Source organism: Lissotriton vulgaris, chromosome 2_1, assembly GCF_964263255.1.
Source record: "Lissotriton vulgaris chromosome 2_1, aLisVul1.2, whole genome shotgun sequence".
In the NCBI taxonomy this organism is placed as follows: domain Eukaryota; kingdom Metazoa; phylum Chordata; class Amphibia; order Caudata; family Salamandridae; genus Lissotriton; species Lissotriton vulgaris.
This window is the reverse complement of record NC_141687.1, coordinates 388,927,917-388,941,542: the sequence shown is the minus strand read 5'-3', so window position 1 is coordinate 388,941,542 and position 13,626 is coordinate 388,927,917. Positions and strand designations below refer to the sequence as shown.

Below are 13,626 nucleotides of genomic sequence, written 5' to 3'. Positions count from 1 at the left end.
CAGTGGTATCAGAGGTGTCGGCGGAAAAGCGTACGCAAATTTGCCTGACCAGTTCATCCATATCGCATTGCCCTGTGATTGCGGGTGTGGGAACCTGGCGGCGAAGCTTTGGCATTTTGCGTTCTCCCTTGTGGCGAACAGGTCTATCTCTGGACGACCCCACTTTTGGAAGTACGGCTGGAGTACTGATGGGTGTATCTCCCACTCGTGCATTTGATGGCTGTATCTGCTGAGCAGATCCGCCATCTGATTGTCCTTCCGAGGGAGGTGCTCTGCCATGAGGAAGATGTTCCTCTGAATGGCCCACTTCCACATGCTCTGAGCCAGATGAGACAGCTGCGGTGAGTGGGTGCCCCCCTGCTTTTGGATGTAGTACATCGCGGTCATGTTGTCCGTCCGGACTAACACTACTTTGTTGCACAGATGTACAATGAAGGACTTAAGCGCCATGAAGATCGCCATCAGTTCTAGATAGTTGATGTGCATCTTCTGTTGCTGCGTCGTCCATAGTCCCTGCACCGTGTAAGTGAGCAGATGAGCTCCCCATCCCTGGAGAGATGCGTCCGTTGTCAGGATAACCTGTGGCACTGGCTCCTGGAACAGTCGGCCCTTGCAAAGGTTGTGTGGCGTCCACCAATGCAGAGAGTCTTATGCCCGACTGGTAACCAACACTAGGTCTGTTAATTGTCCCTGAGCCGGTGTCCACTGGTTTGCTAAGCACTCCTGGAGCGGGCGCATATGCAGCCGTGCGTGAGGGACTATGAAGATGCAGGAGGCCATCATGCCTATCAACTGCATGAACACTCTCGCTGGAAGTGAGTGTTTTGGTCTGAACTTTTGGATTAGAGACTGCATGCCGTCTATCCTGACTTGGTTCGGTTGAGCTTTGGCCGTCAGGGTGTTGATTGTCGCACCCAGAAACTGCCGGACATGTGCCGGCTAAAGATGAGACTTTGGGTAATTCAACGAGAAACCCAGGTCGTGAAGGAGGTGAATGGTAGTTGACATGTCCGCGGCGCACTGTTGTTCCGACTTGGCTTGAACGAGCCAGTCGTCCAGGTAGGGGTAGACATGGATGTTCTGCCTCCTGAGGTGCGCTGCTACTGTCGCCAGGCACTTGGTAAACACCCTTGGGGCCGTGGTGACTCCGAAGGGTAGGACCTTGAACTGATAATGCTAGCCTTGGATAGTGAACCTGAGGTATTTTCTGTGGGACGGGTGTAGTGGAATGTGGAAATAAGCATCCTTGAGGTCTAAGGTTGCTAAGAAGTCTCCTTGGTTTAACAAGGGAAGAATCTGTTGCAGTGTAAGCATATGGAAGTGTTCTGATAGCATATACAGATTGAGGGGACGGAGATCCAGAATCTGTCTGAGAGATCCGTCCTTCTTTGGAATGAGGAAGTACAGGGAATATACCCCCGTGCCTTCCTCCCCCACTGGCACGAGCTCGATTGCTCCTTTTTGCAGCATCACCACCACTTCCTGCTGCAATAAGTGCAAGTGCTCTGCGGACATAGGTCTTTGCCTTGGTGGAATGTTGGGTGGAGTGGATTTTAACTCTAGACAATAACCGTACTGGATAAGTTGTCGCACCCACCTGTCTGTGGTGATGTTGATCCAGACGGGCAGGAACTGCTGTAGTCTCCCCCCCGACAGGTGTTAAGTGGTCAGGGGGCAGTGACCGAGAGTCACTGTTTGCTTGGGGTAGAGGAGCGCGAGTTGTTGTTTCCTCTGCCGCGTCCTCTGGTGCCATTTCCCCTGTAGCCCCTTTTGTTCTGTTTGGGGTACGAGGATTGTGCTCCACCTCTAGAGAATTGTGACTGCTGACCCATCTGTCCTCTGGTGACTCCACGGGCACCTGAGCGACGAAAATTATTGCCACGAAACTGTTGTGATTGTAGGGCCCCCATAGACTTAGCAGTTTCGGTGTCTTTTTTAATTTTTTCTAGGGTGGTGTCAACATCTGGACCAAACAGTCTATCAGGATTGACTGGTTGATTAAGTATGGCTGTTTGAATGTCCGGTTTAAACCCAGATATGCGTAGCCACGCCTGTCGTCTCAGCATGACGCTAGTGTTAATGGTCCTAGCGGCTGTGTCCGCGGCATCAAGTGCACACTTTATGGCCGCGTTGGAGATCAGTTGCCCTTCCTGTATAATCATCTTGGTGCCCTCTTGAAACTGCGGAGGCAGGTGTTGCACAATTTGCTCTAGGGTGTCGTAATGCGACCTATCATAACGTGCCAATAGTGCCTGTGTATTTGCAATACGCCAGAAATTGGCAGCCTGTGCAGCTACTCGTTTGCCTCCTGCCTCTAGCACTTTGGACTCCTTATCCGGGGGAGGAGCTTCACCCGTTGTTTGGGAGTTGGCCCTTTTTCTGGCATTTGCGACCACCAGGGAGTCAAGCGGCAACTGTCCCCGAATGTATGCAGGATCTGCAGGTGCTGGTCTGTACTTCTTTTCAATACGTGGGTTGACCACCCTCGCCCTGGTAGGCTCTTTAAAGATGTCCGCAGCATGCTTGAGGACCCCTTTGAGCATAGGCAGTGTCTTTACAGTTCTTTCTGAAACTGAAAAAGTGTCAAATAGAAAGTCTTCTTCAACTGGGTCAGCATGCATGTCCACATCATGATTAGCAGCTGCCCTCTCAATGAGTGCATGGAAAGCCCGCAGAATCCTCTGTTGGGGATGCACGTGTACTGAAAGGCTGTGGGTCCTGTCCCACATTTTGGGTGTCTTGGTCCCCAATGTCATCATATGAATCCGGCTGTGAATCTGGTTCATTGACTGGGAAAGTATATTGGGCATCTTCATCATAACCCTCACTTTCAGAGTGGTCTGGAGACGGAGTTGGGCTTCTTCTTGGAGGAGGCTGGATAGGTTCCATGAGGCCCGAGGCGTCCTGGGGAAACTTTTTCTTCTTCAGGGGGATGACATAGGAGTCCACCGGCTGTGAAGTGATCCTCCTCTTGTACAGGGTCAATTTGCCCGTGTCTGCGTCGATAAAACACTCAGAATCCTCTTCTGAGTCGAGTACTCAACCTGAAGATGCCCCTGCCGTCGAAGAATCAGACTTCTTTGGCGTCGATTTTGTTGAAAAGGCCTTCGGCGCTTCTTTTGGCGGCAGAAGGAAGAGGAGTTTACTTGCAGGCTTGACCGGAATGTCTATCGCCTTCTGCGGCGATGGCGCCGGCGCCGACGAAGCAGAGGCCATCTCCCTAATTCTTTGTAGTGAAGAAGCGATGGGGGACGCATCACTGACCGCGGCCTTTGGCACCGACGAGGAGGCCTTGCCTTCGGATCCGACGCCGTGTTGGCCCTTTTGAGTCTTGGACGATGATGCCGCGTCCGCCGACCCAGAGTCCTTGGACCGATGCGCAGATGTGCCAGCCTTCGATCCGTGTGACTTTGACGGCACTGCTTCCTCCACGCGTCCGACAACTGAAGTCCCAGTCGGAGCTGGAGCCGTGTCGCTGGCTTTGGCGGGCTTAGCCGGCGTCGCAGCGCTTGACCTGTGCGTGCCACCTTTCTTAGAGGATCCCTCCTCTGGCGCCGATTTCGACACTGTGGAATCGACAGATTTCTTCGACTTCTGTGGACCGGAGGTCGACGGAGTCGATGAAGCAGCGGGCTTAGTCGTTTTCGCTGGTACGGCCGCCATCTTAGGGGCGTTCGAGTCTTTAAGTTTCGGTTTCGGTTCGGCCATTTTAGGTGTAGTCGATACCGTAGGTTTCAGTTTCGGTTTAGATACCCTCTGCGCAGCAAGTATGTCCGTGGCCGGGCCTGAAGGCGGGGCCGTGGCTTGCGCTACGGGGTCTTGGGTAAGGCCGACAGGCGATCCCGTGACCCGCTCCTTATGTCCGTAAACTTCGGGGCATAGCTCGTCCCCTGAGCTATCTTCTGCGGCCCCATAAACCTCTTCGACGTCCCCTACCTCGTCGACGTATTCAAGGCCTTGACCCACGACTCCGTCGTCGTCTTCCGGATCTGCCTCGACCTCCGTCTCGGGCGGGGAGATTTGAAGATGATGGCTTTGGTCCTAGTCTTCTTGGTCGTCGAAGATGTTTTCTGGATCCGGGGCCGCTTGCTTGGCCTCAAGGCGCACCGCGCGCCGAATCTTGAGTGTCTTCTTTGACCTGAAACTCGCACAGGCCATGCAGTTGGTTTAGTTATGGTCTGGTGAAAGGCATTTGTTACAGACCGGGTGTACGTCTATATGTGGGTATTTGGACCCACAGAGCGGACAGAGTTTAAACGGACTCCGCTCCATGTTGGAAAGTCGCTGTTGAGTTGCGATGAGAAAGCCTCGATGTCCGAAGAGTGCAAAAACTCCGCTGATTCCGGCTCCGAGAGACGGAAGAACTCGAGACCGCACGCAAACAATACCGACGTAAAGAATACAAGGCCTTTTGGCCGTCTAAAGTTATGTTTTCTCGGTTCCGACAGAGAGACGTCGAGACCGCATCCGAACCCAATGGCGGAAAAAAACAATCTGGGGATGGAGCCGATGCCCATGCGCACTGTAGTCCAGGGGAGGAGCTACCTGTCTCAGGATACTTCGAAGACTCTTCCAGGACAACAATGTGCGATCATCCGGACCCAACACTAGGCGGCGATCTAATGCTAAGATATGAATTTAGCAGCCCACATGCCTCGAACATGTATGTATGGTGGTCCACGTGGCTGCTCTACATATATCCTCTAGGGGAATGTTACCTAGGAAAGCCATGGATGCCCCTAACTTGTGTGGAATGCGCTCTTGGGGGAACTGTTAAATTACGTTTAGCTTTTTGATAACAGATTTGTATGCACTTAACAATCCATCTGGCTATACCCGATTTGGAAATGTGTTGTGGAGAGCAGGCAACAAACAGTTGTTTAGTCTTTCTGAAATCTTTTGTCCTGTCTATGTAATACAGGAGAGCTTTTTTAACATCTAAGGTGTGCAGTGCTCGGTCTGCCACTGAATCTGGATTGGGGAAGAAAACTGGCAGTTCTATGGTTTGATTAATGTGAAACTGCGACACCACCTTAGGCATGAATTTAGGGTTGGTACGTAGCACTACCCTATTAGCATGAATCTGTGAAAGGCTCATGAATAGTTAGGGCTTGAAGCTCACTAACTCTTCTTAGCGATGTGATGGCTACCAGATAAGTCACTTTCCATGTAAGAAACTATTTCACAAGAGTGAAGAGGTTCAAAGGGTAGTCCCATTAGTCTGGTGAAAACTAGGTTTAGATTCTAGACGGGTGCCTGGGAGAGATCACTCTTGAGTCCTTCCATAAAAGCTTTAATGGCAGGCACCCTGAAAAGCACGACTGTTGCACAAACGCAATTTGAATGCCTTCATCGCCATGAAGATTGCCATCAGTTCCAGCAGGTTGATGTGCATCTTCTGCTGCTGCGTCGTCCATAGTCCCTGCACTGTATAATGGAGGACATGTCCCAGCCCTGGAGAGATGCGTCCGTCGTCAGCACCATTTGTGGGACAGGCTCTTGGAACGGTCATCCAACTCTCTGCAATGTTCCACCAATGCAGAGAGTTGTATGCACGACCAGACACGCCGGGACATATGTGCAGCCTTGCGTGTGGGACTATGAAGATGCAGGAGGCCATCATACCCATCAGCTGCATGAACACCTGCGCTGGGAGCGAGTGTTGGGGTCTGAATTTCTGAATTGGCAATTGCATGCTGTTGACTCTGGCTGAGTTTGGCTGCGCTGTTGCTGTCATAGTTATTGACGAACCTAGGTACTGTTGTACATGTGCAGGCTGAAGGTGTGATTTCGGGTAATTTAGTGAAAATCCTAGACTGTAGGAGGTGATTGTGCGGGACATGTGGCTGGCACATGGCTGGGCTGACTTTGCTTGGACAAGCCAGTCGTCCAGGTAAGGATAGACATGGATGTGTTGTCTCCAAAGGTGCGCAGCCACTGTCGCTAAGCACTTGGTGAATACCCTGGGGGCTGTAGTGACCCCGAAAGGCAGCACCTTGAACTGGTAATGCTGGTTGTTGACGGTGAACCAGAGATACTTCCTGTGACCTGGGTGAATGGGAATGTGGAAATATGCATCCTTCTGGTCTAGGATTGCCAAGTCCCCCTGACTGAGCAATGGTAGAACTTGCTGTAAAGTTAACATGTGAAAGTGTTCTGACAAGATGTACTGGTTCAGGGGTCTGAGGTCTAGAATGTGCCGCAGGGAACCGTCCTTTTTTGGGGGATCAAGAAGTACAGCGAGTACACCCCTGTACCTTGCTGTTCTAAAGGCCCGAGTTCTATGGCTCCTTTTTGCAGCATGCAGATTACTTCTGGCTGCAATAAGTGTATGTGCTCTGCGGACAAAGGACGGAGCCTTGGGGGGTATGTTTGGACGAGTGGAGGTTAGTTCCAGACAATAGCTGTATTGGATAAGGTCTCACCCACCTGTCTGTGGTAATGCCTTCCCAGACTGGCAGGAACTGCTGGAGTCTTCCCAGACCGGTGTTATATGGTCTGGGGGCAGTGACAAGGAGTCACTTTATTGGTGGAGGATCTGGCATTGTTATTTCCACGTCCTCTGCCTTTAATGCTGTTCCCACGAAATCCACCCCTTTTATTTTTGTTATAGGTGGTCTGCGTGCTCCCCTTGCTGTATTGGGCTTGCTGCAATGCTTGAACTCTGACCTCAAGAGGCTCCCCTGTTACCGGAGCGACGAAAGGAACTGCCCCTGAACTGCTGTGACTGCAGACCCCCATGGATTTTGCGGTCAGTGTCTTTTTTAACCTTTTCAAGGGTCGTGTCTACATCAGGACCAAAAAGAAAGTCAGGGTTAACTGGCTGATTGAGCAAAGTTGTTTGGATCTCTGGTTTGAAACCAGAGATGCAGAGCCAGGCATGACGTCTCAGCATTACACTAGTGTTGATGGCCCTAGCTGCTGTGTCTGCTGCATCGAGTGCACACTTGATGGATGCATTTGAAATCAACTTTCCTTCCTGTATCAGCATTTCTGCTCCCTCCTTATAAACATCAGGCAGGTGTTGCATTAGCTGCTCTAACGTGTCGTAGTGAGCCCCATCATATCTGGCTAATAGGGCCTGTGTATTTGAGATCCTCTAAATATTAGCCGCTTGAGCTGTTACACGTTTGCCAGAAGCTTCCAAGATTTTGGAAGCTTTGTCCCGAGGAGGAGCATCACCACTTGTTTGAGAGTTTGCTCTCTTGCGAGCATTAGCCACTAATAGGGAGTCCAAGGGGAGCTGGCCCTTGATGTACGTAGGGTCCACAGGCGCAGGACGATATTTCCTTTCAATCCTTGGGTTTACAACCCTTGCCCTTGTGGTCTCCTTGAAAATGTCAGTAGCATGTTTAAGGACAGCCTTTAGTATAGGCAATGTCTTTGCTGATCTTTCTGAGGTGGAGAAAGTATCGAACAGAAAGTCCTCCTCCACTGGGTCAGCGTGCATTTCCACGGCATGGTTAATGGCCGCCCTTTCAATTAAAGCGTTAAACGCCACCATGTCTTCAGCAGGCGAGGTTTCAACACTATAGGACTGAGTATCAGGCGTAGTGTGGCTCAGGGTCAACAGGGTTAGTCCAGGGTTGAGGTTCCTCCTGATCTGTGTCAGCAGGATAAGTAAATTCATCCTCATTGTAACCCTCCCCCACATCCTCATCGGTGCGTGTGGGAGAATAGGCATAGTGTTGTGAATATGACTCCACAGGTTCAAAGCGAACAGGTGAGGTGGCAGAATCCCTTTTCCTTTTGAGAATGATTTTGTATGACTCCAAAGGATGTTCTGGAGCGATTTTCAGTGTGTGAATGGTGAGCCTGCCAGAATCAGAGTCGATGAAGAGCTTCGACTGATTGTCATACGAAGGTGCCTGGAACACCTCCTCCTGAATGGACTGAGACCTGGAAAGTCCCGACACCTTCTTGGACGTTTCGGTGCTCTTTTGTCGAGCGGTCGGGGCAGTCCGTATTTAATTGGTGGAGAAAGCACCGGAGACAAACCGACCTTTGAGATGGACGTAGTCTTCGATCCGATCGGCTTTGTTGGATCACCAGCTTGCTTGCGGCCTTGCGTCGACTCGAGCTCATGGTGCGCCTTGGGCTTCGACTCGAGGGCCTTGCTCAACATTGGCTTGGAGGCTGTAAGCTTCGTTTCGACAGGCTTCATAGCCTGGAGTCCTTTGCCAGTGTCACCATGTTTGGACATCGACGGCGTCAGTGACGTGCTTGACCGTAGACTGGCTTCGGCGCCCCGCTCTTCGGGCTGACACCCCCTTGTGAACCCAAAGGGTCGATGACACTTAGACTTTACTGGAGCCGAGGAGTCAGAGGGCGTCGATCCGAGGACTGTCTTCAACAGTTTAGTTTTCGCCTCTGTTGGTTTCGATTTTGGTGGATCGACCGATGGCTCCTTAGAAGTATTCTTAGCCGGGCCTTTGACGCGGGGCTATTGAATGTGGAGTAAGATCTCAGCTAAGGCCTTCCGGCGATGCCTCGACCTGAGCCTTAGAGAGCACAGTGTCAATATTAAGCCCCGCGACTGCGGGTGGGCCTTGCTCATCGCTCGAGTTGTCATAGACTGCCCTGATGGCCTCTGCGTCTTCATCGTGGACGTAGTCTTCATCGTCGTCCACACCGAAGTTAGAGTCTTGCTCCGACGCAGGGTCCGACTGCTGGTCAGGATCCTTGTCGACACCTTCATAGTCATCGGCCTCGAAGATGTTCTCCAGATCAGGCGCCACTTATACGCCGACTGTTGTGCGGCGCGTCTAAGTGTCTTCTTCGACCGAAACTTGGAACAGTCCATACAGCTGGCCTAGTCGTGGTCAGGGGATAAACTTTTATGGCACACTGGGTGCACATCAATATGAGGGTATTTGGAGTTGCAGACAGGGCATCTCTTGAACAGGCTTCGTTCCATCGTAGTCGTAGTTGGGGCTTTTGGTGTCAAAAAGGCAAACGGCCTTTGGTGTCAAAAAGGCAAAAGGCCTTCGACGTCCTGTTCGAAGAACTGGATGAAGTAAAGGCACTGAACGAGACAATACAGACACCCCGAAAGCCTTTTGGCCTTGCGAAAAGTGTTTTATACCGATTCCGAACTGGAGTCAAGAAAGTACATCCAAACCCAATGGCGGAAAAAAACAATCTGAAGATGGAGGATGCCCATGCGCACTGTAGTCCAGGGGAGGAGCCACCTATCGTGATACTTTGAAGACTAATGTGCAATCATCCGGACCAAACACTAGGCGGCGATCTATGCACAGATATGAATTCAGCAGCCCACATGCCTCGAACATACACTTTCGCTAGAGTTTAAAATGCACGCCATAACATGGTCCTTACAACAAACACGTCATTTCGCATACCGTTCCAACGCAAGTCGGAACAACTTGCTTTAGGGGGCACAGGATGTTGGAATAGTATAATTTGCTATTCCAACTCTAGTCTGTGTGGAAACTAGGGAAGGTGTTTGATTTTAAATCAAACACCTTCTTCCCCCTTAACTCAAGTAGTTTTTCTGACTTGCTTTGTATGTAAAATTGGGGGGGGGGGGGGGGGGGAGGGGGGGAGGGTTTGGTGGGTCTCTGCCAGGGCGAGGTTCCTTTTAGGTATGTGGAAGGATACTCTTGTTGAGTTATTTGGTTTTGATGTTGGAGGGGTTTGGTGGCGTGGGTGACAAGTTTGAAGGTCACTTTTCTTGCAGGGAGGGGATAGTGGAGGTCTCACAGGTGTTAGGTCATGTGTTCATGCCACAGGACCCGAGGAAGAGTCTGGCTGTGGCGTTCTGGATGGTTTGGAGCTTGTGTAGGAGAGTTGGGTTGATTCCAGCATATAGTGTGTTGCCGTAGTACAGTCCGCTGGTTATGGAGAGCTGGGGTGAGTCTCCATTCGTGGGGTATCCATTTGAGGCTTGCAGAGGATGCAAAGGCAGTTGAAACAGGGGGGCACCGAGTTGATCCAGCGTGTCATGGTGAGGGAGGAGTCTAGGATGATGCAGAGGTTCTGTGCATGGTCTTAAGAGGTGGGTGGGGTCTAGAGGGAGGCAGGCACCAGGTGTTGTCCCAGGCTGAGGTGGAAGGTCCAAGGAGATGACCTCAGTCTTCTGAGTTGAGCTTCCGGCACCTATATTACATCCATTCTGCAAGGTCTTCATTCCTTCCTGGAAGCTGAGTCTGGTGTCTTCGAGAGGATGAGCTGGGTGTTGGCGTAGGATACTATGCTGAACCCATGCTGTCCGAGGATGGCGATCAATACTGTATTTGTACATTCTTGGTACCCAAGATAAGTAACCTGTCCTAGGAGGATATTTTGACTAGTCTTTGTTGGCAACTGAATTGTCATTGTAAGACGTTTGGCATCACTAGGTTACAAAATATGCCCATTCACCTCCCCCTCAAGAACACCAACCCCACCAACAAAAAAAAAAAAACAACAAAAAAAATACAATTGAGTGCCTTATGAGAGGTCAGTTAGCTAAGACAAAGAAATGCATTTGTATCTTTTTTCCCCTTAAAAAGGAGCATTCGGGAGGAGGCAATGTTTCTAAACATTTGAAACAGACTGACTGCTAAACATTTTGTGATTTTTGGTATCTAACTGGAGCAAAAGGGGAGGAAACCCCCACATACCTTTATAAAAAAGCACCACGATTTTCTGGAAGGACTTCATGAAGTGAATGTTGTCATAACAGTACTCCTGAATCTTCAGCAGCAGAGTCAGCTCGGACTGACCTTGGGTAGTAAAGGCAGCAAGGAGAGGGCTGTATTGCTGGAAAAGTTGCAAAGGGTCAATAACCACATCAAAATAATGTGTAAATATAGAAGTACAACAAGCCACACGTGACCTTTTAGGCAACAAATCAAATTTGGGAGGACAAAAAGAAACATTCTATTCTCACCGCACTAGAAGCCCAAGTTAATCACATGCCAGCTACTCCGATTCACTGTATTGTAGCCAGTCAGACTGCCTGCAAATAGGGGGCAGTCTCAGAATTGCTGAAGTGCACTGCAGCCTCAATTATTCATAGCAGGAGAGTTGTAGATTAGGTCGAAGGACACAGAACCATCTCAGTCCACTATCTATCCAGGTCAGACATGTTCATTTAAGAGGGCTTATAGGGTAAGGGGTTAAAAGAAATTGGTTTGGGATGTTCATTCTTTCCTAAACCACGCTATGTTCAAATGTTACTGCATCACAGCTTAACTTGCTGCTGTCACTCAACTTCATACTCCATGATCAGTAGTAGGATTTTTTTTAATAATTCTGTAAGAGTAGCAACAGTAATCAGTCACAATAATAAGATTATTATACCTTCAAGTGCTTGATGGCTTGCTCCGTTACCAGCTCCTCCTTTTTGTTCCATTCAACAAGGCTCATAACACTGGACCACATGATACCTATTACAGTCTGTTCAGAGATGTTGTTTTTCTTCATCTCTTCCTTGACATACAAGCTAATCTATATTAAAAAAAAAAATTTTTTAAAGTGAATCATATAAGAGTTGCCTTTAATTTTACTGCCCAACATTTGGAAAGATAGGTTATCACATGGTATACAAGCATGCAGCAAAAATTACAGCTCTCCGTTTTGTTTACTTTATGCCTATTCAAGCCCCATCGGATTTCTAGTTACTCCTACTTTGAGGTTTAAGGCATGCTACGTTGGAGGTTACTTTAACTAAAATTAAGCTGGCAAAATGTAGGCTAGCTCCTTATCGCAGGCAGCTAGGTAATGCTACACAGCAGCAAGGTGGCAAAGGACTTTCTGCGGCTGCAGCATAGAATGGAGCGAGCAGGATAACCCGGCAGGGGTTAAAGTCCAGGCTTCAGTATCTTAGCCTTTCAAAGTACTCGTGCACAGTAAGTACTGCCTTGGTAATAAACGCTGAACAAACTACAGGCCGAGGTAGCCATGGTTTTTACTCCATGGCTTATCCAATCAAAGCCTGCAATGAAATCCCAGAGAGTACTTTTTCCCTAATGAAGCTCACAGTTCTAGGTTCGGTTGTCCCCCTGAATGCTGCCTTGGTGAGCCATTTATAGGGGGTTGAAATTTAATGGACTAGAAAGCTTACATGAACCTTTATGGGGCGCAAGACCAGCCTCTTCTAGACGTAAATAAGATCATAGCGTTACTACTATATGAAGTCTGCTTTTATTTAGAAGTAAACCTCCAACTGTATTCAGACCAAGGCCACTATTTAGTGAAATGCAGCTGTACTCCGTGACAGATCAGTTACACATAGGACTTGCAGTTAAAGATACTGGCACATTGTCCAAACCAGCTTTGTCAAATCTGCAAGGTGAATCCCCCACCTACCCCCAATTCTTATTTAAAAATCATAGTACTCTGCACCAATAAGGGAGAAAACATACATATGACGTTAACCACTTAGTCTGGAAAACACATGCCTCAAGTGAAATCCTTTACAAACAAGCACCAAAGAGTCTATAATCTTTTGGGCGTTTCCCAAGAAAAAATGTTCAACTTGGGACGAAGACTTAGACTTGCCCGTCAGCCAGGTAAAACATGGTCATAAAAGTGTGTTATAAGTCTATAAAGCATTTTGAAAAACCCCACATTATCTAAATTAGCCAACGCGCCAAATCCAATTGGTAATTACACAGATTTGTTCTCGTAGGGCACTACCTATAATACATTAAATATTAAAACCCATACAGAACAAAATGCACTTACGTCCTTAAGAGGTTCTCCATGAGACATCATCTCTGCAAGTTCCTTCTGAAGCTCTTTGCGAGCTCCAATTGTTTGCTGGTTCCGTACATACTCCGAAAGCTCTTTCAGTCCAGCATCAGTAAAATATTTTGTGAAGTGTTCCACGCTTTGTTTATTAGCAGGAAATAGCTCCTGCAAGAAATTTCAATAAGACTGCAAGTCAGGCAGAAGTGGTTTAGAAAAGGTCAAAGTGCAAAGAAGGAATTGTTATGACAGTGTCGATATGAAAAACAGAAATGGTCCACTGAAGACTACTGGCACAGGCAAAATGAACACCCCCCCCCCAACCACCACCACGCCCACAAAGTCTTGATACTTAAAAACTTAATTGTAGCCCACGGAACAACCTCCTAGAAGGAAAGTTAACTTTGTTTACGGAAACTAAATGTAAACAGTTAGAAAAATTCACTTTCCAATTACTCAAGGTTTAGAAATTTGTGGGTAGATGTTGAATGCAACCAAGAAACTCACCCTGAGGCAATTGCAAAGCAGCAGCTTAAGCTTACCATAAGTCTATTGTCCATTCCAACTTTACGAAGACTTCCAGCCACTGCATTTATGTCTTTTTCGTTTATCCATGATTTGAACAGTTTGACTGCAAAGGCTGCAGAAACACCTACGCAGAATAAAACAGACAACTATTGGCAAACTGCAATTGTTGACAAATGTGTATCACATTAGCATCAATTCAAACAAGGAACATCAAAGCAAAACTTGTTTTGAGAAAGGCAACTGTTACTTCAGACTGGTGATCAGCTTGGTCAACATATGGTCTGCAGGCAACATGCACCTTCCACACCATGGTCACTTTAAGTAGCCAATCAGTGGTTCCAAGATGATCTGAGTGCATTTGCGGCCAACCCATCTAGGTTGGAAAGCACGAGTACATCTCTA

At 48.6% G+C, this 13,626-nt stretch overlaps 1 protein-coding gene across 1 annotated transcript in view; it reads right to left on the bottom strand.

The window, feature by feature from the left end:
* BZW1 (basic leucine zipper and W2 domains 1) overlaps window positions 1-13,626 on the bottom strand; it is a 79,076-nt gene that overhangs the window by 10,252 nt on the left and 55,198 nt on the right. Inside the window, exons 7-10 of the mRNA XM_086955226.1 lie at window positions 13,239-13,348; window positions 12,694-12,864; window positions 11,308-11,454; window positions 10,626-10,764 (exon numbers count right to left, since the gene is read on the bottom strand). Coding sequence (XP_086811352.1) covers window positions 10,626-10,764; window positions 11,308-11,454; window positions 12,694-12,864; window positions 13,239-13,348 — 567 coding nt within the window. The remainder of the gene's footprint in view (window positions 1-10,625; window positions 10,765-11,307; window positions 11,455-12,693; window positions 12,865-13,238; window positions 13,349-13,626) is intronic.